Source organism: Manis pentadactyla, chromosome 5, assembly GCF_030020395.1.
Source record: "Manis pentadactyla isolate mManPen7 chromosome 5, mManPen7.hap1, whole genome shotgun sequence".
In the NCBI taxonomy this organism is placed as follows: Eukaryota; Metazoa; Chordata; class Mammalia; order Pholidota; family Manidae; genus Manis; species Manis pentadactyla.
In genome coordinates this window covers 40,692,204-40,717,173 of record NC_080023.1, presented here as the reverse complement: position 1 = coordinate 40,717,173, position 24,970 = coordinate 40,692,204, and the positions used below count along the sequence as shown (strand labels likewise).

The 24,970-nt window shown below is 39.5% G+C and overlaps 2 protein-coding genes across 13 annotated transcripts in view; one reads left to right on the top strand and one right to left on the bottom strand.

Moving 5' to 3' along the window:
- FRYL (FRY like transcription coactivator) overlaps nucleotides 1-17,259 on the top strand; it is a 295,403-nt gene extending 278,144 nt beyond the window's left edge. For 5 of the 8 annotated variants that reach the window (XM_057502200.1, XM_057502204.1, XM_057502203.1 and 2 more), the window contains 8 exons: nucleotides 254-403; nucleotides 1,093-1,191; nucleotides 10,162-10,230; nucleotides 12,881-12,898; nucleotides 13,645-13,755; nucleotides 14,635-14,825; nucleotides 15,160-15,400; nucleotides 16,590-17,259. In XM_057502200.1, the coding sequence (XP_057358183.1) occupies nucleotides 254-403; nucleotides 1,093-1,191; nucleotides 10,162-10,230; nucleotides 12,881-12,898; nucleotides 13,645-13,755; nucleotides 14,635-14,825; nucleotides 15,160-15,400; nucleotides 16,590-16,658 (948 nt within the window). In that variant the 3' untranslated portion in view covers nucleotides 16,659-17,259. Of the gene's footprint in view, nucleotides 1-253; nucleotides 404-1,092; nucleotides 1,192-10,161; nucleotides 10,231-12,880; nucleotides 12,899-13,644; nucleotides 13,756-14,634; nucleotides 14,826-15,159 lie in introns of all 8 variants that reach the window. The other 3 variants (XM_036892565.2, XM_057502202.1, XM_036892566.2) reach the window with 3 other exon arrangements.
- Nucleotides 1-24,963, bottom strand: part of ZAR1 (zygote arrest 1) — a 48,580-nt gene extending 23,617 nt beyond the window's left edge. The window contains exons 1-5 of one of the 5 annotated variants that reach the window (XM_036892569.2): nucleotides 23,330-24,963; nucleotides 21,717-21,809; nucleotides 21,560-21,634; nucleotides 17,849-17,908; nucleotides 13,749-13,986 (exon numbers count right to left, since the gene is read on the bottom strand). In XM_036892569.2, coding sequence (XP_036748464.2) covers nucleotides 13,882-13,986; nucleotides 17,849-17,908; nucleotides 21,560-21,634; nucleotides 21,717-21,809; nucleotides 23,330-24,268 — 1,272 coding nt within the window. In that variant the 5' untranslated portion in view covers nucleotides 24,269-24,963 and the 3' untranslated portion in view covers nucleotides 13,749-13,881. Of the gene's footprint in view, nucleotides 1-13,748; nucleotides 13,987-17,848; nucleotides 17,909-19,878; nucleotides 20,382-21,559; nucleotides 21,635-21,716; nucleotides 21,810-23,329 lie in introns of those variants that run through there. The other 4 variants (XM_057502205.1, XM_036892571.2, XM_036892570.2 and 1 more) reach the window with 4 other exon arrangements.
- Between the last annotated feature and the right edge of the window lie 7 nt (nucleotides 24,964-24,970).

Here is a 24,970-nt window from a genome sequence, read left to right as displayed (position 1 = left end):
GGAGGTGAATGGCATGAATCACCAGTTTCTTTTTTCAGTCATACGATTTTGTAAATCTTTGATCATTTTACAAATTAGTGTTTTCTAAAGAAGAGCCTAGAAATACGGATTTACAGGTCAGTTATTAGAATTCAGTATATCACTACAGTAACAGTTTTTAAATAAAAGTTTGCCCTAATTATAGATTATACTTCTTAACGATGAAATAGGCCCTGTTATGGAATACTAAACCTTTTTCATGCTTTCCCCATAGACAATTCAAAGAAAGTTTGGAGATATAACAAATGAGGCAGTCAGCTTTCTTGGTGAGAGTCTGCAGCGCATTGGTACCAAATTTAAAAGTTCTTTGGAAGTGATGATGATGTGTTCAGAATGCCCAACAGTCTTTGTGGATGCTGAAACAGTAAGTTACAGGAAAGCTTATTATAAAGTCTAACTTTGAATGGCATCAGTCAGTAAATGATTATAATTTTCTGAAAGGCAATTCACAATTTAAAGTATAAAGATTCATATTTTTAACCAGATTATAAATATCTAGCAAAATATAATTCCAGTATGTTATGTGCATTGACTTCTTAGCTGTTCCTGATTCTGATCCCTCCTGAGTCCTAGATAGGGAAACCAATGAGTCACACTCTAGAGATGTGTACTTTTTCCCTGATTCTTGAATAAGAGATATTAGGAGAGGGCTAGACGTCCCTCATGAAAAACCTAGAGCACCTCAATCTTCCTATCTTATTTCCCAGCACACTCATAATTTTGCATTAAGACACGTAAGGAATTAAGGTTTAAAAAGCTCCAAGGGGTTGCCTTCCAGGTATATACCAGTTTGACATGCCATCTCTTGCCTGAGCCAGTTTGTGAAAGCATTTGAGGTGTGCTTATCTTTGCTGACATCCCTGAAATCCCACTGCACTCCTGCTCCATTTCAGTGAAAGATCAGCCTTTAGTGTGACACGGAGTGCAGGAAGGGACAACTAGCACCAAGTCAAGCCAAAACCCAACTAGCAGAAATTCCACATCCCCAAATTGTCAAGGCCATGACTGTGATGAGAAATGATAATCTGGATCAATGTGTTTCTGATTTGACAGCTGATGTCCTGTGGCTTGCTAGAAACACTGAAGTTCAGTGTTTTGGAGTTGCAAGAACACCTGGATACATACAATGGCAAAAGAGAAGCAGCTGAGCAGGTCAGTCTCTGTTTACCATGTGGAAAGTAGTTTGCTTTTGACAGTAGAAGTGTTAATCTAGCAGCTAAATAGCCAAATAGAAAAGAGAACCACTCAGCTCTTGCCTCAGGGTCTTACTGACAATGGTGGGGCTTCTAAGCTCTGTCCAGTGAATTTTCCTATCTTTTGGCTTTTAGAAATTGGCCCTCTAAGAGCCTAAGAACACAATGGAAAACTATAGCTTTTTTAAAAGCTTCTATGTGAAGACTGTCTAGCTTCTGTCAACATTGAAAATGGGGAAATAAAAGCAGTATTTCTCTGAGAATGTATTATGAATCTGTGGTCTAGAAAATCTGCAGCTTGTGATGAAGTTACAATCTTTTTCGTGTGATGTGATGTGTATATGGGCATGCAAAGGGAGAAATAGGCAAGTAGTAGAGAATATTACCTGCCAGGAAGTGTCTATTCACTCCAGTCTGACACTGTAAAACACAGGAGTTCTGTTCCCTGAGATAAATGTTTTCAGTTAGCAAGGGCAGAAAAACAGAATAATGACAGATTAGAGAAGAGGAAAGAATTTTCAACATCAGGAAAGTATTGACGAGATCTAGTCATCGTAACAAAATACAGTAGTCTCCCCTTTACCTGCAGGGAATGTGTTCTAAGAACCCCTGTGGATGCCTGAGATGGTGCATAGTACTGAACCCTATATATATATACAATATATAGGGTTTTTTCCTGTACATACATACCTATGATAAAGTTTAAACTATAAATTAGGTACAGTAAGAGATTAACAACAATAATAAAACAGAACGATTATAACATTACATTTTAATAAAAGTTATGTGAATGTGGTCTCTCTTGCTCTCAAAATACCTTCTTGTACTATTCTTACCCTGCTTGTAATAATGTGAAATGATAAAATGCCTACGTGATGAGGTGAAGTGAGGTGAATGACATAGGCGTTTTGATGTAGCAATAAGCTACTATGGACCTTCTGATGATCTATCAGAAGGAGGATTATCTGCTTCCTGACCGTGATTGACTGCAGGTAACTTGAACTGTGAAAAAGCAAAACCATGGATGGGGGGGGGGGGGGGACCTACTGTAATAGTGCCATGTACGTTCTGATATATGTCTTTTGTGTGTATATGTTCACTTATCTGTTGAGTATCTATTTAGGAGTGGAATTGATGGATCATGTGGTATACAAATGTTAACTTTTAGTAGATTCTGCCGAGTAGTTGCTAAAAGGGATTGTATCAAGTTAGAATCCCTTCAGAACTGTATACAGGACTTAGTGTTGCTTCATGCCTATCAACACTTGGTATTGCCAACTTTGACAATTTCAGTTATTCTCATGTGTGTGTGGTCTTATTTCATGATACCAATTTTCATTTCCCTTGATGTCTGAGTACCTTTTCATATTTTGTGAATTGTGCTTTCAAGTATCTTGCCCATAATGGGTTTTCTTATTGATTTATTGGAGTTCTTTATTCCAAACATAAGCCTTTTATTGGATATGTATTATAAATTTTTCCCCTCCTGGTGGCTGCTATTTTCACTATCTTAATAGCATTTTTCATGAGCAGAACTTTTTAATTTTATTTGAGTTCAAGTTATTAGTCTTTTCCATGTGGTTAGTGACTTTTGTGGCTTCAGAAATCTTTGCTACCCTAGAAGCTGTGACCAATTGTTAAAATAATGGCCCTGATGAATCATGCCTTCCTGTGTCCACGCCCCTTTGTGATGTGACTTTGTTGTTCCTCCCATCCAAAGAGGGAGGCTGTTTCCCCACCCCTGAGTCTGATGGCCTTGTGAATTGTTCTGACCAATCAAATTCAGAAACAGTGCTGTGCAGCTTCTGAGACTAGCACAGAAGAGCCTTTTGGAGCTTCTGCTTTTGTCCTCATGCTGGTCAGAGTGTCAGCTGGGAGAAACCCTGGAAAACTATTTGACCTCTATTCTCCAGAGGATGAGAAGCCACATGGAGGAGAACAGAGACATCCCAGCTGACAGCCAGCAAGCCAGGCATATGAGTGGGGCCAACTTGAAACTTCTAGTCCCCATCAGGCCATCAGATATCTGTAGGCTCATGAGTGACCCTAGGCAAGACCAGAAGAAACTCCCAGGCAACACAGATTTGTCCTGTTGTTTTAGGCTAGTAAGGCTTACAGTGGGTTGGATATGCAGTAAATACATTTACAATAGGAAAACATCAAATATCTACAAGTAAATCTAAGATTTGCTTAGACCTCCACACAGAAAATCTCAAATATTACCAAAAGAAGTTAAAGTCCACCTAAATAAATGGAGGACTGTACCATGTTCATGAATGCCAAGACTCAGTAGTGTAAAGATGTCATTTTCCCCCAAAATGATCTGTGGATTTAATGTAATCTCACTCAAAATATTAGTATATTAATGATGACTGACAGGCTGACTGTACAGTTTATATGGAAGTACAAGTGGCTAGTAATAGGACAAATGATCTCCTTAAATAGAGGTCAGGAAACTGTGGCCCTCAGGTCACATCTGGCCCACTGTCTGTTTTTGTAAATAAACTTGTTTTGGAACATAGCCATCCCATTTGTTTACATACTGTCAATGGCTTTTTTTTTTAATAATCTAAGGGTAGAAAATGTACTGCCTTATCCACAAGTTTAATCTTGCTGTTATGGGCTTATAGTTACCTAATATAGTGGTTCTCAAACTTTACTGTGTGTAAGAATCACTGGGGGGATCATGGCAAAATACAGATTCTTAGTTCTTCCTCAATTTAAAACTTGGTTCCCCCCAAGAATCCAATTTCTGACTAGTCCTGCTTCCCATGCTTACCCTAGGTGATTCTGACACAGTCTGGAGACCCCAGTTTAAAAAACACTGACCCAGTTTCTATAGTCAGGGTCAACCTTGACCCTGTCTGTATGGTAGAAAGACTGGGAACCAATCATTACAAATTTAAATTTTACTTTTCTTAAATGGATAACATGACATGGACTAAATTAGTTTTTTTAAACAATGAGTTACATGTAATAAAATACACAAACTCCAGCTTACAGCTTGATGAACTTAGACATATGTATATACTAATATAACCATCACCCAGTTCAAGATACCAAACATTCTAATTTTTTTCCCTTCACCTATTTTACCCATACCCCTCCCCCTATCTCCATGGCAGCCACAGGTCTGTTCTCTATGTTTATGAGTCTATTTCAGTTTTGTTTGCTTGTTTTTTAGATTCCACATCTAAGTGAATCATATGGTATTTGTCTTTCTCTCTGACTTATTTCACCTCTAGGTCCATCCATGTTGCTGCAAATGGCAAGATTGCCTTCTTTTTTTATGGTTAAGTAAAATTCCATTGTGTATATGTATGACATCTTGTTTATCCCTTCACCTATCAGTGGGCACTTGGGTTGCTTCCATATCTTCGCTATTATAAATAATGCTGCAGTGAACATAGGTGTGCATGTATCTTTTTGAAATAGTGATTTTGTTTTTTCAGGTAAATTCCCAGAAGTGGAATTGCTGAGTTGTGTGTTATTTCTATTTTTAGTTTTTTGAGGAACCTCCATATTGTTTTCCATAGTGGCTACACCAGTTTACAATCCTACCAGCAGGGTGTGAGGGTTCCTTTTTCTTCACATCCCCTCCAACACTTATTTCTTGTCCTTTGGATAGTAGCCATTCTGACTGGTATGAGGTGACATCTCATGATGGTTTTGATTTGCATTTCCCTGATGATTAGTGATGTTGATGTCTCTTGTCAGCTATCTGTTATGTCTTCTCTGGAAAAATGTCTATTCAGGTCCTCTGGCCATTTTTTAATTAGTTTATTGGTTGATCGATTGGTTTTGGTGTTGAGATGTATGAGTTCTTTATATATTTTGGATATTAATCCCTTATGAGAGATATGTCATTTGCAAATATAGACTCCCATTCAGTAAGTTGCTTTTTAGTTTTGTTGAGGTTTCCTTTGCTGTGCAGAAGCTTTTTAGTCGGATGTAATTATACTTGTTTATTTTTGCTTTCGTTTCCCTTAACTGGGAAACATCCAGAAAAAAAATACTTATGTTGGTGTTCAAGTTTACTGCTTATGTTTTCTTTTAGGAGTTTTATGGTTCCAGATTTTATATTTAGATCTTTAATCCAGTTTGAGTTTATTTTATTTTATTTTATTTTTTAATAATTATTTTTTTATTGAAGGGTAGTTGACGCACAGTATTACATTACATTAGTTTCAAGTGTACAACACAGTGGTAGAACATTTATATACATAATTCGAGGTTCCAGCTATCACCCTACCAAGCTGTTACAATATCTTGACTTTATTCCTTATGCTATACATTACATCCCGGTTACTTATTTATTTTACCATTGGAAGTCTGTCCTTTTTTTTTTTTTTTTTTTTTTTTTTGTGAGGGCATCTCTCATATTTATTGATCAAATGATTGTTAACGACAATAAAATTCTGTATAGGGGAGTCAATGCTCAATGCACAATCATTAATCCACCCCAAGCCTAATTTTCGTCACTCTCCAATCTTCTGAGGCATAACAAACAAGTTCTTACATGGAGAACAAATTCTTGCATAATGAATAAGTTACATAGTGAACAGTACAAGGGCAGTCATCACAGAAACTTTCAGTTTTGCTCATGCATTATGAACTCTAAACAGTCAGTTCAAATATGAATACTCATTTGGTTTTTATACTTGATTTATGTGTGGATACTACATTTCTCTCTTTATTATTATTATTTTTAGTAAAATGCTTGAGTTTATTTTTATGTATGGTGTATGATAGAGATCCATTTTTCTTCTTTTGCATGTGGCTGTCCTGTTTTCCTAATACTGTTTATTGAAGAGACTGTCTTTTACCCATTGTATATTCTTGCCTCTTTGTCATATATTAATTGATCATATAGGTGTGGGTTTATTTCTGGGCTCTTTGTTTCATTGGTCTGTGTATCTGTTCTTGTGCCAGTACCATACTGTTTTGATTACTGTAGCTTTGTAGTTTATTCTGAAATCAGGGAACGTGATACCCCCAGCTTTGTTCTTTTTTCTCAAGATTGACTGAGCTATTCAGGGTTTCTTGTGGTTCCATAGAATTTTAGGATTATTTGTGAAAAAATTTTCAGTGAAAAAATGCCATTGGTATTTTGGTAGAGATTACATTGAATCTGTAGATTGCTTTGGTCAGTGTGCCATTTTAACGATATAAATTCTTCCTATCCATGAGCATGGACTTGCTTTCCATTTATTTATATATTATGTGGTTTCTTCCATCAATGTCTCATAGTTTTCAGAGTACAGGTGTTTTACCTTCTTCATTAAATTTATTCCTATGTATTTTATTATTTTTGATGCAATTGTAAATGAGATTGATTTCTGAATTTTTCTTTCTGTTCATTATTTGTGTATAAAAACACAACAGACTTCTATATGTATTGATTTTGTATCCTGCAACTTTACTGTATTCATTTATTAATTCGAGTAGTTTTCTGGTGCTGTCTTCACAGTTTTCTAATATAGTATGATGTCATCTGCAAGTAGTGACAGTTTTACTTCTTTCATAACAATATGGATGGTTTTTATTTCCTTTTCTTGTCTGAATGATATGGCTAGAACTTCTAGTACTATGCTGAGTCCTGATCTTAGAGGAAAAGCTTTCAGTTTTTTGCTATTGAGTATGATACTAGCCTCGGGTTTGTCATATATGGCTTTACTATGTTGAAACATGTTCCTGTGTATATGTCTATGCCTATTTTTGCACTGCAACAGAGTTAAATAGTTGCAATAAAGAATATGGTTTGCAGTGCCTTAAATATTTGCTGTCTGCCATTTACAGAAAAAGTCTTCCAGACCTTATCCATGAAGAACAACACAAAATGTAAAGAGGAGTTAGACTTCCAGCCAGGAAGACCTATTAAGAATCTAAAAAAATGAAGTACCAGCATATGAATACACAGATAGACCAATGGAATATAAAGAGAATCCAATAACAGACCCACATATACATAATAATATGAAATATGATTTACAACAAGTGCCATTGAAACGCACTGGGAAAAAAATATTCTTTTCAATAAATTATGCAGAACAATTAAAATTTATATGGGAGAGAAAAATGAACCTTGCTTCCCTTCTTGAGCTACCATCTCACTATTTCTTGTTTCATCTATTGTTACTTTTTTCTCCTGTCTTGTCTTCCCTATCAACCAAGTATTTTTTATTATTTGATTTTTACCCTCTAATAGTTTTTTAGTACTGCATTCTTTTAATATTCCTTGAGTCATCTGAAGATCAAGAGTGAAAGCCTGAGGTATTTTGCAGGACCCTGCCATCTTGGCAGGAATTGAATGATTTTTATCTTCCTGGCACCATGAGACCAGAGGTCTCTGCTTACCTTTTCAGGCTTCCGTATGCTGCTGCTTGGTTTCCTAGTCTCTCCTCCTGCACGATAAACTTTAGGAACAGTGAGTGCCCCAAGGGGAAAGTGGACACAGACTGCTGGGTTCCCTTTTCTGCAGTTCCCTTTTCTTCAGGATCCTGGCCTTCAATAGCTCCCTGCCTGCCTTTGATAACCCTGTTTTCCCAACCCAGTGAAACTTGGCCACAAACTTCCTGATCAGCCTCTATGCCTAGGGACATGAATAAGCAAATTCCCTTGGCCTTTATTATGGTGTCTTTTCCTATATATATATACACAATAATAGTATTATACACAGCAGTAATAGTAGTATAACTCCATTCGGTTCCTGGATCCTATTCCAATGTGTATAACTACGTGGGAGGGCCTCTTCCCCCACATAACACCAAGCAATTTGCGAACTGCTGCAGGGTGTTGAACTCAATTCTGATGCTATCTGCCAGGAGACAGCACCAGATTCCCCAGGTTAAGGGCTCCATCGTACAAGAGTGCCCTCAGCCCCTTGCTCCAGACACTGGTCACAAGCCGCAAGGCAGTTTCTCGTGCTTCTGACCTACCAGCTACAGATTGGAGGTTCATAAGGGAGGTTCTCCCCCTTATGTTCAATTATTTGCTAGAGCTGCTGACATAACTCAGGAAAACACTTTACCAGTTGAATAAGGGATATCTTCAAGGATACAAGTTAACAGCTAGGTGAAGCGATAGAGGGCAGGGTCCTAAATAAAGGAGTTTCTGCCCTCGTGGAGCTGGGGCCTGGCTCAGTGGCACATGGTGGAGGCGTTCTGGTTCCCCAATCATAGAAGCTCTCCCTGACTGAGCAGCAGGATCCAACAGAGCAGAGAGCGATAAGCTCTTTTCAAGGGTTTTTGTGAGGGCTTCATTGCATAGTCCTGATTGACTAAATCATTGGCTTTTGGCTGATGCAGCTTCCAGCCCGCCTTTGGGTGGGTCCAGAAGTCTCTCATTAACATGACAGGACACCCGTTTCACCTTTAAGACTGCAGTGTTTTCAAGAAGTGTAGATGAAGACCAAATATACCTGGGAAATATATATTTGGTCATACGAATGACCATGTATTTCTTATGACTCATTCTATCGCACATTCTACAAGCTACTGCATCATGCCCAGAAGCTGAACCTCTCCAGTTAAATTTTAACCTTCATTTAGGCCATGAGTGAAGGAAACATTATGACAGAAAGACTGATGAGATGTTAACTGCAGAGTATTTTGTACACCAGTTATCTTCTGTGTCTCGTATACACTGGTAGAAAGGCATGGTGGACCTGTACTTTTCAGGCCAGTGTGCAGCCACAGGACCATAGGGTTGGGGCTTGTCTTTCAACAGAATAAAAAAATCAGAATAATTATGTTTAACAGTGCCCCCCAAAATGCCGTGTCACTAGGCCTACAGTATAAACTATTGTATTTAGTAAGAATGGGCCATTAAATAATCAATTGAAGTTTTTTTCAAATCTATTAGTATACTTGGACAAATTGGACAGGATTGGTGATGATGATGAAGTACATAAGTATTTTAACAGTCTGAATGAATTAAACAATTGTAGATTCCACAGATGTCGACTCAATCTTGCTGATATAAAGAATCTGGATAGCTTTTGACAATGGCTGCCAGCAGCTGTATCTCACTAGAAAAGTTCAACATGTTTTTCTTCAGAGATGCTGTCAAGGAAAGACCCTAAGGGCCTGTAAGGTCTGAGGGGCTGGGATAAAATGGACATATGGTCAAAAAGATAGTTTTGAAATAACTGAGATGCCTAATTTTAATTCTTTGTGTTTACAATCTTAAGCCGCAATTGAGAATTTTAAATTTAGCACTAAAATATTTGCAAAGTAAACTTACTATAGTTACCAGTTTTTCTCAAAGTCCTAGTGCTTTCTTGTATATATTGGTTTATTATTAAACATAATAATTTTTTACACACATAAAAAAGAATTAGGAAGTCTAAAGAACTGATAACAATAATGTCAAACTGTCAAAACCTAAGATCTTGAAGGCACTTGAGCTTGGAAATTCTATGACTCTGGTGTTGCCACTAACCCACAGTACTATTATTTTTATTTGACCAAAGAAAAGGTACCTGAAGTAAATAACCAACTTTGGGAATAGCCCCTGAATATGGAAAAACCACATTGACGGCTATATCCATTATTCTTTGGAGATAACATGTTTGTCATTCATTACTGTCTCAAAAGGAAGAAAAAAGGAAAAGAAATAATGAAAAGATTTAAAATGGATTTTGGTTTCTGTTTCACTAATTAAAACTGACATCAGTCTTCTGAGATGTACACTTCTGTAAGCAAAAGGACCTGGTTAATTCTGAGTTGCCATTATTAAATTGACCAGCAGGGGAAAGCACGTCTTTTATTTCCTCATCTTACACTGGAATTAGGTCAGGTGTAGGTTGTGAAGATTTCCAATTTCACTTTTAACTTTGTTGTTCTATACCTACAGGCTGTTTAATTACCAACTTCATTGCATATTGTACAATCACTATATTAAAATTTACTGTCACCTGTTTCTTTAGTGGTTAGACAATTGTAAGAAGACATTTGGTGCCAAAGAAGACATGTATAGAATAAACACAGATGCACAGGTAAATTTCTTATTCTTAGTTTTGCTATATTTCTGTATCAGATAAAATAATGTGTGTGTGTGTTCAGATGTCCTCATTTGATATTCCTAGAAGTAAAGAATATTTGTAACACTTTTCATTTTTGCTATCAGAACAATCGTTGTAAAAAGTTAGGTTCAATGAAATACTGGCTTAGTAATGAAAAATCCACTTTAATAAAAATGAACAATCAGATAGTGACTGAAGCTTAATAACATTCAGTAGATAAGCTTGGTGGATATCTGGACAGTCCAAGTTGGCTTTTAGTTGCATCTGCCCCTTTAAAAACAATTTTATTCTGCACATAAATTGGTCAGGAAAGCAAACCTAAGAGTGTGTTATATACATTCTTATTAGCCTTTCTAACAGTGAAATTCTGATTGGATAAATTACTATATTTTTATAGTATAAATTCAGTGAAAATAATATTAATATATTTTCTTAGAGAATGTGTACATGTATAACATTATATTAAGTGAAGATAAATTGAGACCTGTGAATTATTCTAATGGGTGTGCAACTTCATATGAGGAAGATGCATTCATCAATTAAAATGAATGCCTGTGTTTGACATCATAAATCCAATCTTTTTCAATATTGATTGCATTGTTATGGATTTCCAGTCACTGTAGAAGTTATTGTATTAATAGAATACAAATTTGAAGTTTTTAAAAACCTGAAATGTTGAGAAAATAAATGTGTTGTACTCTCAATATATGTTAACTATTTGCTAGGTGCTGTGCTAAGCATTTCACCACCATATCGCTATCCTTACAACTCTGCTAGTAGATGCTATCATTATCCCCACTTTGCAGTTGAGGAAACTGAAGCTCACAGAAGCTAATTTATCTAAAATCAGTGAGTAAATAGTTAAATATTCAAATCTAGGAAAGCTGATTCTAAATCCTGCACTATAAAAAGAATTTGTCATATCATCTGTGTAAAGAAAGAAAAGAAACAAACAAGTAATTAACCGTAGACTAGAAGTAGATCCTTTGGTTCTAATTGTCTTTGACACTATTTAACATCATGGCTTAAGCAGGAAATATAAGATGCTTTTTTTCCTAGGTAAGTTAGATGGTTAGACCAAGTGATTTCATATATCCCTTCTACCTTGAAGAAAATGAGTTTTATCTCCAAGAAGAGTCTAAGCCAATTAATGTAGCTTGAGTTTTCTACTAAGTGAAAACTAAAACTGTACATTTAATAATGTATATGTTTCTCCTTTCATATTCCGCTCCTTGAGAGTGGGCACCCTTCCTATACATTATCTACTGTCTGTCCCCATGTACCACTATAGTCTTTGCATAATAAGCAATCAATATTTATTTTAAAAGAGAATGTACATGCAAATTTCAATATAAACAGCAGTAATTGACATTGTGCAGTTAGCATATTCAGTTTAATTTCTGATAATTCAGAGCTATAGAATTACATTTGTGTTATTTCCAGTAGTTGTGGTGATCATAAACTTATCAGTGATTTCTTTTTCCCAAAGTAGAGGCTATGGAGATATACATATAGAATCAGTTCTATTTTATTTATGCTAACAGAGGTGATAAAAAGTATTTAAAACTCAGATAATTGTTAGTTTCCGTGAAAAACTACATGAAATAAAACGTCGGAAATTCAGTTATGCTAATATGTTTGACATTGGATTGTGGTCAACCAGTGTTCACCAAATGGCTATCAGTGTACTTTATGGGAAGCTAAATGGAGCTAAATAAAGTTCACCTTTGCTTAGCAAATCCCTTCAAAACTGATAGGAATAAATGTTATACAAACAGTCCCTCAGAAGAAACCATTTAGAAAAGCAGACTTCAAAAGGGAGAATTTAGAAACAATATTTACACTATGGCAATTACTGTTTATTTAGAAGTCATTCTTTCCATTAATGAGACTTGGGACCAAGTTGCCTTAGATATTTATGTAAATATTTTTAAATTTAAATAAGTCCATAAACTATGTTTCATTATATATTTTATACACATTATCTTGTTTGATTTCTGAAGTTTACTACATTACATTTGGAATGCAATTTAAAACACATCTGCTTTCAATATTTTACCTTCTGACCACCTGTCACCAATTGTTTCAACATAGGACCTAATTAGACAGTAAAGGGTAGGAAACTTAGAATGAGCCACACCAGAGGTAATCTTCGCACTGGTAATTATTATATAAGATTATAAGCCAATTCTTTTTTTCTGAGCAGAGGTAACAATAACTCATTTTTTCTGACCAGAAATATTCCACTTTACTAATGTATCATGACATTTGGCTTTATTTTTTGGAAAGGCTATAAAAACCTAGAAGACCATCATAATTGCCCAATTTCCTAAGATTGCATAAAAAATAGTTGCTTTATTCTTTGTAAGCTTTCACACAAGAAATAAATGATAGCCTAAACATAATTTAGTTACCATTTGTCAGAATTAAGAACACCCTGTTACAGTAAATGTCTAAAAAGTTTTTTGTGGACATAGCATCATACATTTTTCTTTGGGGTGTGATTACATGTTCTTCAGTTAGTCTGGGACAGCTGTGACCCAAGTTAAAATGATTTCTTACACTAATTCTTGGTCTTTTTCTCTTTGTATTTTTTTGTGACCCGATCACCTTCTTGCTTTAGCAAATGGAAATTCTAGCAGTAAGTGACCTGTCTTAACTTATAGACTACTTATCCATGTCAGACAAACTGGTTTTCACTTGCCATTTGTCCACTTGTGACCTAGCAATGTTTTGTCCTGGACTACTTTAAGAGAAGTGTGTGCTTCAGTTTTGCATAGCCCTAATCTGAAATGTTGGTCCTATAATAATCTGATTTTATAATTAATATGTACAACTAACATCTTTTAAATTTCTTAATTTTAAAAATCGAAGTGTATATCCTAATTTCATTGTCTCAGTGAGATTATAGTGTTTTTCTTAGAAAGATGAATTCATTTTTAGGTAAGAGGTTACCCAGTTTTACTTTGCTGTAAAACTTGTTGATAATTGCCATGAGAGATATATACATCATGATGGGACAAAACTATATGCATTTATAAATTTTTTTCATTATGCATGTAAAATTTTAAGTAACAGTGAATCCTTTTTAAAGCATCCTATATATTGCCTGGTGAAAAATTCTATTTGTCTAATGTGAAAACATGCTTCACGCTAAAAATGAATTATGTAACCAACAGTCTTTAAATTTTTATTTTAATCCCAGTCTCCAAAGCATCTTTCACCTGTCTTTCATCAGCTTCATACCATATTAACTTGCTTACCACAGAAAAATAAATGCCAGGACAACTTTAACAATTATTTATAAATTGTTATTGGAAATATGTTATCTAGTCAAATATCATGGAAAATATCACCTAAATGTAATGCAATGTTATTTATTTCTAGGAGCTGGAGCTCTGCCGAAGGTTATACAAATTGCATTTTCAATTGCTGCTTCTGTTCCAAGCCTACTGTAAACTTATCAACCAAGTAAATACAATAAAAAATGAAGCAGAGGTAAATATTTAGTTGGAGTAGGCATCAGCAACTGGTTCTAGAAAGTTAAAATACGTGTAATACAAATATTCCTTGTAGGAGAGTTTAAGTCAAAAAGTCACATCCAATCATTTTTTTCACCCCAAATTATTTTTTGATGTGATGTGCTATTTCTGGACCTATTAGTAATAAGTCAGCAGATAGCAAATAGTCTTCAAGACCTTCAAGGTCACAGTAGCAGCAACTGATCACCTATAATCAAAAGTCAAGGAAAGCACATCAGTTAAGACATAAAATCTTGTCTACGTGTTTGCATAGTTCTCGCAACAGAAAAACAAACACGTCAGAAACACTTTAAATGTTCGAAATCATGTAATGGATAGTTTTTGTAGTCTTTTTCCCCCATTGTCAACCACTGGCACTAAGACTATCACTGGGGAAATTACTTAACTTTTTTAAATGGTTAAATCATTTTCTAAAATACAGACACATACTGGTTTATATAAAATACCCTGAGTAAATAACCTTTTAAGATATACTTTGCTGTCAAAATTTTCATGATTCCCCCATAATGGTAAATGTATTTATCTAAGATGTAGTATGTGTCACATGTGTATAAATATTGTTTATAGCCTGTTTCATTTATTACAACATAATGTTCTATTTATTACAACCTATTGGTTTATTAAGAGTATTTAAAGACTACTATTTGGTGGCTGAAATTATTTATCCCTACTGAATAGAAAACTTGAAATATTAACTGTCTTTACCAAGTTTAACACTTGAAAATAATCTGTAAAACAAAATACTACCATCAGATGCATCTTCACACCCAAGTAAGTGCTCTTTTGTTACTGAATATACAAACAGATCCTTTTAAGGTATATTTATTTGATTTAGGTCATCAACATGTCCGAGGAACTTGCCCAGCTGGAGGATATTCTGAAAGAAGCCGAGTCCGCTTCAGAAAATGAAGAACTTGACATTTCCAAAGCTGCGCAAGCTACTATCGAAACTGCCATTCATTCTTTAATTGAAACTTTGAAAAATAAGGAATTTATATCTGCTGTAGCACAAGTAAAAGCTTTCAGGTAAGATATGAAGAGATTTAAAGGTGCTGCCTTTATACCTAGACTGGGGGTTTACAATGACTGGGGTCTGGTTTTCCATTTGATGTTGTAGGATCACATCTTTGTACAATTTGGAAAGCATGACTGTTGTTTTCTACAGTAACCACTGAAATGACCCTGGTTTAAAATTTTCATTAATACTTTCATTACTATATTTGTTCAAATATTAAAAAATCCTCAATGATTGATTGATTCACAAGGAAATTTTGTTGTTATAAGAATTAACTCAAAACACAGTTAATTACAGTAAGTGCTTGAATGAGCCTCAGGACTTAAAAGTACCATGTATTTTCAGGTCTCTCTGGCCCAGTGATATCTTTGGCAGTTGTGAAGATGACCCTGTGCAGACGCTGTTACACATATATTTCCATCACCAGACGCTGGGCCAGACAGGAAGCTTTGCGATTATAGGCTCTGACCTGGACATGTCAGAAGCCAACTACAAATTGATGGAACTTAATCTGGAAATAAGAGAGTCTCTACGCATGGTGCAATCATACCAACTTCTAGCACAGGCCAAACCAATTGGAAATTTGGTGAGCACTGGATTCTGAGAAACTTCAGGCATTTAGGAAAGAAACTAAACTGAAAATTAAGAATATTAACAAGCACCTTTTATGAACCCTTGCAATTCACTGATACCTTTTTCTGGCAGCATTCACGACCATAGTGTAACTAATGTCACACTTACCCAGGTAAAAAAGAATGTCAGACTCAAAGATCAGAAGGAAAAAAAGCATAACTGTTGGACAGCTGCCAATACCTCCCACAGTAACTGTATGAAGAAGGAGTTTTTTAATTAACCTATGTGAAAAGAAAAGGGCTAAAAGTGATGCATACAAATACATTACTTTCTGGAGAAAGAATTCTAAGAATGTTTGCAATAATGGCCTCTAATACTGAGACATTGTAAAGCAGGTGTCATGAGGCTGAAATCAATGCTGGTTCATTTTAGCTGAAAACCTGCAAAGCTGCTTGGATTACCAGCAGCCATAACCGACGACTGATGCTTCATCATCTACATGCAGAATGTCTAGTCGAATAGCTCTACACAGAAGGATTTAATTTGCAAAAAACATTGATTTTTTTTCAACATATGGGATAGGGTGTGGGTGTTTTGTTTTTTAGTCTGTATAAGGAATTCTGTGTGTGTGAGCTGGGATGTGTGAATCTGTGATAGTCATATTTTCAAGGTATGGATGTTTGGTGATAACGTTTCAGAGCATGCCTAAAAGAGCACTGCAAGATTATTTTTGAAGAAATTTTATTTTATTAGATCTAACTCTTCATAGTGTGTAAATGTTAGAACATTTTAATAATATTTTAAAACTGGGCTTTCCCAGTATTTCGAAAAGAAATAATATATCTGTTAACGTTATTGGAATGCTGCTCAGTTCTCTGATCAGTGCTTATGTTACAATTGTTGATAACTAACCAAAGTAGATGCCTGCAGAGACTTTAAAATGTAAAATAAAGATGTATGCTGCTCATCAGCTGTTCTCATTAGGAAAGTTAACTTATTTTATTCCATAATAAGTATAGAAACTGTATAGATTTAAACCAGTATCTTCTTGTACATTTGTGCAATGCACTGTTATACAAGAACAGCTGTGCAAAGCTAAAGAAAAGTTGTGATCATTGATGGTAGATACATGACTTACAGGCTCTGAAGTTTGCAGAATTCAAGAAGAGAGATGTGAATGCATTTTTTATGTGTTTATTCAGGACTCAATGTGTTTCACCCTAAAGGAATCTGGGGCTCTGGGGGAAAATGAAAGGAAGCCTGAAGACTGACTACCAAAACATGCAGCATACTCACTCACTGTCTAAGCCCACAGCAGAACATGAACTGGATTCGCAGTCCTTTTTTAAATAGTATTTTGTAAAAGAAATGAATGTAGTCCCACAATTCCTCTGATCTGAAAGGAACACCTTGTATTTTTGTATATGCATCTCTTATCCACTGTGACTCTTCTTTTAAACTGGGCTCTGTGATTCCAGGGTTTAGAATGTAGAGATGAAATGCTTGGCTTTGCCTTTTCTTGGGGGTGTGGACCCTGCCAGAAATGTAATTATGCTCGAGTGCACTGATTGAAGGCACTGTGCACCCTGTTGGACTGCTGAGTATAGTTATATTACCTGTAAAGTTCCATAACTGGTCACGGCACATTCAGAATCACTGTATTTTTTGACCCTGATAAAAAAAACAATTATTTTGATGGTGTTCTGGTACTGTAAATGGTGTCCTTTAAATTATTTAATAACTGGGTGTGGGGCAGGAAGAGAGGGACGGTGTCCAGCGACACACCACACTTTACATCCTCTATTACCGTCCCCTATTTAACTCACCTTCCTTATATATCCTTTTTGTTAAAATAAAAAGCATTGTAGCTGTTGGTTTGTGTTGTGTTTTGAGAAAGGATGATTACAATGTGTAATCATTTAGAAACTTTTCAAATATTACCTTCATTATTCTTAAATTTTCCTGAGAACAAAATTACCCAAACCAAACCTTACCTTTCAAACAGTTGAAATTTCATATTCATGTACATGTAACTAAGTTTATTAAAAATGTAATGAAAATGAATACACCTTCAGAAAGCAAGATGCAAATGCAGGATTAGTAGTGTCCTCCTGCAGTTGGATTTTCCTAAAACCTGAACTTCTCTGCTACTCGTCCTCTGAACTCCAAAGTTTACATTTAACAAAACATATCAAATGTTTATTAAACACCTTTACTTCCAATCAGAGCCCAATTTTTGCTCAGCCTTTTCCTTTTGCTCACTAAATTCATTATTTTAAGTAGTAAGTTCATAGAATAACACCAAGAGAAGAAATCTGGCAGTTTTTCATGCTGCTTTGAAAATAGCCATAGAATTTTTTTACACAATTTAGAAAATATTTTCTACATCTACTCATAAAATAGAGGGTGTAGTACAAACTACCATAAGTCTAGGATAAACATTCTCATGAAACAAACTCACCAAAGCCAGAGTAAGCTTCCCTCGTTCATAAGAACAGCTCATATACCACATCAGCATAACCTAAGTGAAAGAAAAGAAGGTACCAGAATCAGTGTGACTACATTACGGCATTTTATTAATTTTCAAAGTAAGCCACTGTCACTTTAGCAAACAGGGAACATGCGGAAAACTAGAGGTACTTGTCACCCAGAGATATTTCTAGCCTCTCAATCTTGTTCAAAAAATAAAAATCACACTTTATAAATTGTGCTCATCCACAGTGACAGTGCCTTCCCACTGTTACCACCACCCTTACAACAGAAGGGCACCGCTCTGTCCAGTGCCTGAGCGCCTGCGACAGCTCCGACCTTGCCCTCCTCACTTGAAAGAGTAGCTGCTCTAGTAGGAAAGTGGCAAACAATATTAAAACTGCCCACATTAATAGCCTCAGGATACACTACATGTCTATTTCTATTCCCTCGTTCATTCAACAAGTGTTTTGAGTGCGCAGTATGTGCCACTTGCATACCACATGAATCCAATGAATTTCCTTCCGTCTCTCTACCCTCAACCACATCAGAGGCAACAGGGTTAGAACAGAACATCACTTTCACCCATCCCTAGAGTTCTTGTTCCTCTCCCTTTGACCCCAGCACCATTTCATTTGATCTTCACAAGTCTCCTTCCTGGCTTACAGGCATCCACTGTTCAGCCAGAATGACCATTTCTTTTTAAAGGTGAAATGTCACTGTATCCACCACAGCTTTAAAACTTTTTGGTGAACTGATGACAAAGACCAGGCCTCTGGAGTGAGGTCTAAAAAGTCCTCCCAATCTGAGCCTTCCAATCTCACCTGTCAACATGCCCGTCCCTGTCCTCCAGAATACTCAACCACTGGGCCTTTGTACATGTTACCTTAGTCGAAAATTTCTCCTTTCCTTCTTTGTCCAATTAAATTCATCCAAACTTGAGGTCAGCTGCAATGTCATTTGTTAGGCAAAGCTTTACTGACTTCCCTAAGCCTGATCCCCTATTTATTACAGGCACTTAGATTACTCTTTCATACCAATCACATGGCAGAACTTCCATTCTACCTTTTTTTAATGCAGAAAATAATGACCATCTACCCACTACCCTAGAAACTATTAGGGCAGAGGCCATTATCTGCGTTTTTCTGTAGTAAGTGCAAGGCTGACTCAACTGGTGGTTTTCACACTTCAATTCCGTAAGCAACATCCAGGGTCTTTATAAATGCTTAACCTCCAGATAGTGATTCAGTGGGGAGAGGAGCCTAGGAATCTGCATTTTTACAAGTCCATATGTTTGCAGAAGGGCCTTTCCATTTTGCTCTAAGGGTTCTAGATGCCTTGAACTCTTTCCAGGTTCTGTTATTTCTCATATTTGTCTATGCACAAGCATCCAAGATGTTACTTGTATGGTCCCTCTATGGGAGTAAAGGTTAACCTTAAACAGGAGGATTAGAAAATTAGGAAGCCTAATTAGCACCTGGTTGCAGCTAGGTGGTTTCTATAACTGTTAAACCAACAGGCTTCAACTCTGGTTTCATCAGAATCCCCTAAAGCTACAGAAGTGCCATCCCTACTTAGGAGAGCCCTCGGAGCAGGGTTTCAGAGCTCTCTCAGCCATCATGCAGCAAAGGTCATTGAGGATGAGAATCCCTGGTACATGGCGCAAAACACCGCTTCCAGGTCTAGAACTGCAAGCCAATAAAAACAAAAGCTCAAGTTGTCTCAGTCCAACTAACTTGAACTCTTCAAGGACATTCAGGAAACCTTGTTATCATTTGATGAAGCTAACATCTTCTAGAAGCTGCCTAAGTCACCCTGTTCCAGTCCCCATCTATACCCCATCTGTGAAACCGTGACTGAACAAGCTTAGTTCACAGCCTTTCCCCTGCCAAGGACTTTACTGCTTACTAAACTGAGGGCACCAGTGGCACTGAAGCTTCCCCCACAGCTAGCCAGCCACTCAGGGTTCTGACTCTGGGTTATCCCCAACAGTCCCCTCATACACCAAGCAGGTCTCTGCCTCCTTCCCCAGAAGAAAGCTTATTTTGGTTATTAGATGGTTTGTTAATCAATAACTTATTTGTAAGCTCCAGCCCAAAGACCCACATAAGCCATAAGCCATAAACCTCACACCTCTGAGCCCTTCTAATGAATATTAATAAAGGTAAAGCGGCAAGCACAACACAAGCTCTCCTGGACTTTTCAAAAACATAAGGTTTTAGGCGATTTATCCATTGTTTTGCAATACTTTTATTTAAAGGCTTTGTAAAAAGTACAGCCTTTCATGAAGTATTTCAAGAAGGGAGAGGAAGGGCATGAAAAAAGCTAATTTGTCTGCTCCACTAGCACATGTCCACCAGGAATTTTTTTTAAACATCCACTTAAATGATATATTTGAAGCTGAAAGTGCTGTCACACGACAGGCGTTTGCCTTTGCATCTCCCACACAAGTCCTGACGATGGGGCCTCTTAGGGTCAACATGGCGAAGTTTTACTGGGCAGGAGCATCTAGTCTGTTTACAGCTCTGAAAAATCAAAATGAGAGGCACATACAGAAGATAAACCCTTGGTAATTACTAGCACTTCCAACTTATTTTTCTTGTCCTTTCAAATATTTACTGAACGTACTCTAAGGCACGGCCCTGTGCTGGTCCTGTTCTGTCCACAGCCCTTCTGGCAGTGACAGGGTTAGGAATAAAGAGTTTAACAGGCAGTCAGAGTCCCATGTCATGCAGGATTCAGTTCTGAATTGTGAAGTTTCTTTTGAAATACGATTGTTGAAAAGGAAGTCTTTTCCTGCACTTGAAGGGTAGAGAACAAGCAAGCAGCTTTCCTGGTCAAACTCCCCTCCCCTAAGGTATGAGGGTATGACTGGTAGCAAGCCCTAGGGCCGGCCTGGGTCATGGCTGTCTTCACCTTGCCACCTGCTGTAAGGGGCCTCAAGCTGAGGCATGAGGCCAAGCAGCAGCTCTGAGCCACGAGCAGAGTGGTGAAGGAATATTTAGAACCTTACCCTACTCTGCTATGAGCTAAATAAGTGAATCTAAACAGCTGTTCTTGCTTTGTTTCTCTCCAACTACCCCAAGATGTTCATGCTTCCAAATCAAGTGCACTGACTAGGCCGCCTGAACTGGCAAGTCAGGTTCCATGTGCGGTGACGGGTGACTTTAGTTAGACAACAGGGCAGTGCTTAATAGTAAAGAAGCAGTATCTTACCAGTTAAACCCATAAAGTTAGGCTACTTAGGTTTACTTTAAAACAAATCTTTTGCAAGCTCTCAGGCAAGAAACTTTAAAACTCCATGCTCATACTAAATACTTTAACTTGGGTGTCTGCTTCATAAAAGCATCGGGGCAGAATAGGTTACCTTTACCACCTCATGGTAGTAGAAAGGTATTCTATTTCTCAGTTTTCTTTCTCTTACACTAGACTGAATGCCAGGTAAGGCAAACATTTTTCTGTATTGCAAGTGAGGTAAGTCTCTAAGGCCATTAACATGATCAAGATTTGCAAGGGCAGAAGGAAACTGTTGCCACGGTCCTGTTGCCCAGTGGAGTTATTTCTATGATTACTATCAAAAATCAGTCAAGAACCTGAGGGCACTGGGAACCTAGGCTCTGTTAGGAAATATATTCAAGAAACGACACCAAGACCCTCACCACCACTACCCAGTTCAGACATGACATGCAAACATTCGATTTACTTGACAGGTGATATCCTCCACTCGGTAGGGGTTATAAGACTTCTGACAAGTTCTGCAAAACTGCTTAAAGTAAACCTGTGATGAGAGAGGAAACACTTAAAGCACAACCCTGTAGCCCCCGGTGTCAAAAAGACATCGGTTCCATGGTACTTCTCACCTTGTTGGTGCCCTGCACACACCACACGTAGGCACTTTCCCACCGGATTTTGCAGTCCTTGCAGTGGTAATAGCCATACTTCTGCTCTAAGAACTGAACAAAAGGACATCAGAGTTTAACCAACATGCCATTTGAATTATCCATTTCAGAAGCTGGGAAGGATCTATTTGATACTTACAATTATCAACTTCATCCCACATCACAGAGGAAAGGAGGACCAGGTTCATATTAGCCTCTAGAATGTAATAACTAGATAAGCTAATGGCTTAAGCAGATAAACAAGCATGGGCCCAAGAAAGTCTATATGCCAGATTAGCTTGGTTCATAAAGCAAATTACTAAATACATGGCTTCCCTCGGATAAGCGAGGGAAATGCCCAGTGTCTAGGGTTCTTTGAACTTTGAGATTCTCTAGGGAGGCCTTTTCTCTGTAGGATCCGGTCTGATTTTAGAACACACACATATGGAAGTTGTTAAGCTGAAGAAAAGGAATAGACTGTATCCTAAAACATTTTAAGATGTTCACCCAAAATTAAGTTCTCTACACTGCTAGTTCAATTTACAAACAGTAGTACTAGGAATCTAAACTGAGCATAAACCATAATTCATACTTGACATGAACTAAACTAGCTCTGCCTTATTCTTCAGCTTCTCTTCTTTACCAGTGAAAAAGTTGTAAGTTTTTGGATATAGGCCTTTAGAACTGGCAGGAAGTGTAGAGAGCACGGAGGGCAATATCACAGGTGAGTAAACTGAAGTCCAGGAAGGTTATGACTTAATATCACATGGTGTAGACATTACCTAGCTTCTGTTATATAACGTCTTGATTCTTTCTTTCCTTCCCACCCCCTTCAACTCTGAGGGCAAAGGGGTGCTGTGTAAGAGACCCCATAGGACTCCTTTGAGCCTCCTACCACTTCTCAGTGTCCTTCAGGATCCTCCAGCCCTTGACGGGTCAGCCAGTGTGAACTGACCCTCCAAGCCTGCTGCACTTCCGGACAGCAACGCACACAGCCTAAATTCTTTACCAGTATTAAGTTTCTGAATAGGAGTGCTTTTCAGGAGCAAGGAGAGATCCTAAGCGAGGCATTTAAGTAGTTCTCGCTTCTGTTAGAAGTTTTAGAAATTCAGGCAAGTATCAGTGTAGAGCTGATGCGGACCCGGGTAGTAAACTGTTAGGGCTTTTTACCATACTTAATTCAGAAATGTGAGTGGGATCCTTGGGAATCAGCTCTCCTGCCTGCAAAGTCACTTTCTGATGCCCTGCAGAATACTAAGACTAGATCATTCAAGTAAGTGCAGAATCAACCCTGGACTACGTACCCACGGTCAGTTTTATAAGGTAAACAGGCTCGAAATAAGTTAAAAGGGCGTCTCCGGCGCCTGCCAGTGTTTTACAATCACTGCAAACCACCGGGCGTTGCTCACTGAATCCTACTGTTGAAGAAAGGCTACCGTCTGCGGAAAGGCACACAGACGGGCAGCATGCCTAATGCTGCCTGGCGCCTCCGGGGCAGCCGCAGGCGAGGACAGGGACGGGAACCGGGAGGAGACCCACAGCCCCGGGGCTCCCCTGCGCTGCAGGCCAGGTCCCCTGACCACCTCTGGCCTCACCTGGAAGCGCAGGCGCTCCTTGCCCGACTCTGGGCTCCGTGACGACAACCTCTCACCCGCGGCGTCTTGGGTCCTCCCCGCCAGCGGAGGATGCTCTGAATGCCCGGGCGCGCGCCCCTGGGCCGCCTCACCGCCCCGGGCCACCCGCGGCTGCAGCCCCGGCCCGTCGACCGGCTCCCAGCTCGCCAGCACGGCGGCCTGGGCCTCGTCCTCCTCCTCCTCGGATAGCAGCCGTTGGGGCGCCTTCCTCGCCAGCACGTCTCCCTCCTCGGGGCCTCGGGGCCGCGGGGGTGGTGGCCCTCGCTCTCCCTCCGGCGCCCCGGACCTCTGCTCGCCGGCCGCGGGCTCGGCCCCTTCCAGGTAGGTGGTGAGGCGGCGGCAGGCCACCGGCGAGTACACGGCAACAGTGCGCGGGAAGCGCACGGGCCGCGGGGCGCCGCGCGGGGAGCTGCCCTGCTCCGGACCCCGGCGGGCTGGCTGCGGGGACGCCGAGCCGCCGCCGCCCACGCCTGCCGAGCCCTCGGGGCCGGGGCCGGGGCCGGGGCCGGGGCGGCGGGCCCTGCGCAGCAGCGTGCGCCGCCCCAGCGAGCACTGCACCGAGACGTCGCGGCGCGGGTTCACCTGCACGGCCACGTCGCGGCTGCTGGCCCTGCGCGGCCGCAGGGTGAAGCCCGGGCTCACCTGCGACAGGAGCGCAATGAGCTGCGCCCGCTGGTAGCTGTCGAAGTACTCGGCGGCCGTCAGCTGCGCATAGCCCGGGAAAGACGACGAGGCCGCCCCGGCAGAGGAAGACGAGGAGGAGGCGGCGGGAGGACAGCCCCCGCCCGCCGCGCCCTTGCCCTTGCCCTTGGCGGCCGGCGGACAGGGGTACGGGATTGAGTAAGGGACGCACGCCGGGTACCTGGGACGGCCCAGCGCCGCGTCCCCCAGGGCAGCCATAAGCGCAGCCCCAGCCGCCCCTTATCGCCGCCACGCCCTAAATAGGCGGCCCGGCGCCCGCCCCGCCGCCGCTCCCCGCGCTGCGCCGCCCGCCGCGCACGTCCCACCCTGGCTGGTGTCCCGCGCCCCCGCCGAGGCCTTTACGTGTGAGAAAAATTTCCACACACGAAAGTCGGCACAAATCCCCTTCGATGATCTGGACAGAAGGCCATCGCGGTTTTTGCGATGCGAGAACTGATTTCTAAGTGAATTTGCCCGAGATGAAGAAGATACCAACGAGGGAGAACTATCACCCGGACTGGTTGAGCCAGGTGGGCCCCATACCTTGATTATCCAGGTGTCTTCGCCGCCAGGGAAGCTGCAGCGAAGCTGGGCACCTCTAGTTAGTGAGCAAAAACGCGAAGGTTTGGGGACTGTTTGGGGCCTGTTACTTGTGTTCTCAGATTATAGGTTATTTAATTGTCTCTGAGAGAGCTGTTCTGAGAAGTCTACCCACCGAACCCTTCCGTGGGTGTAGAGGGAAAGCCCTGGCATCCGTATCTCGGCTAATTGTTTCCTCCGCTGGAGCAGGTCCTCCCCGCCCCCACCGCAAATGGAAACCACCAGGTACTGTTGACTGTCACGAGGTACTGATTACTATTGGTCGACTCTGGGGTGGAGAGTAGTTCTAGAAATTTTCCTAACCAAATCATCCCTCCAAAT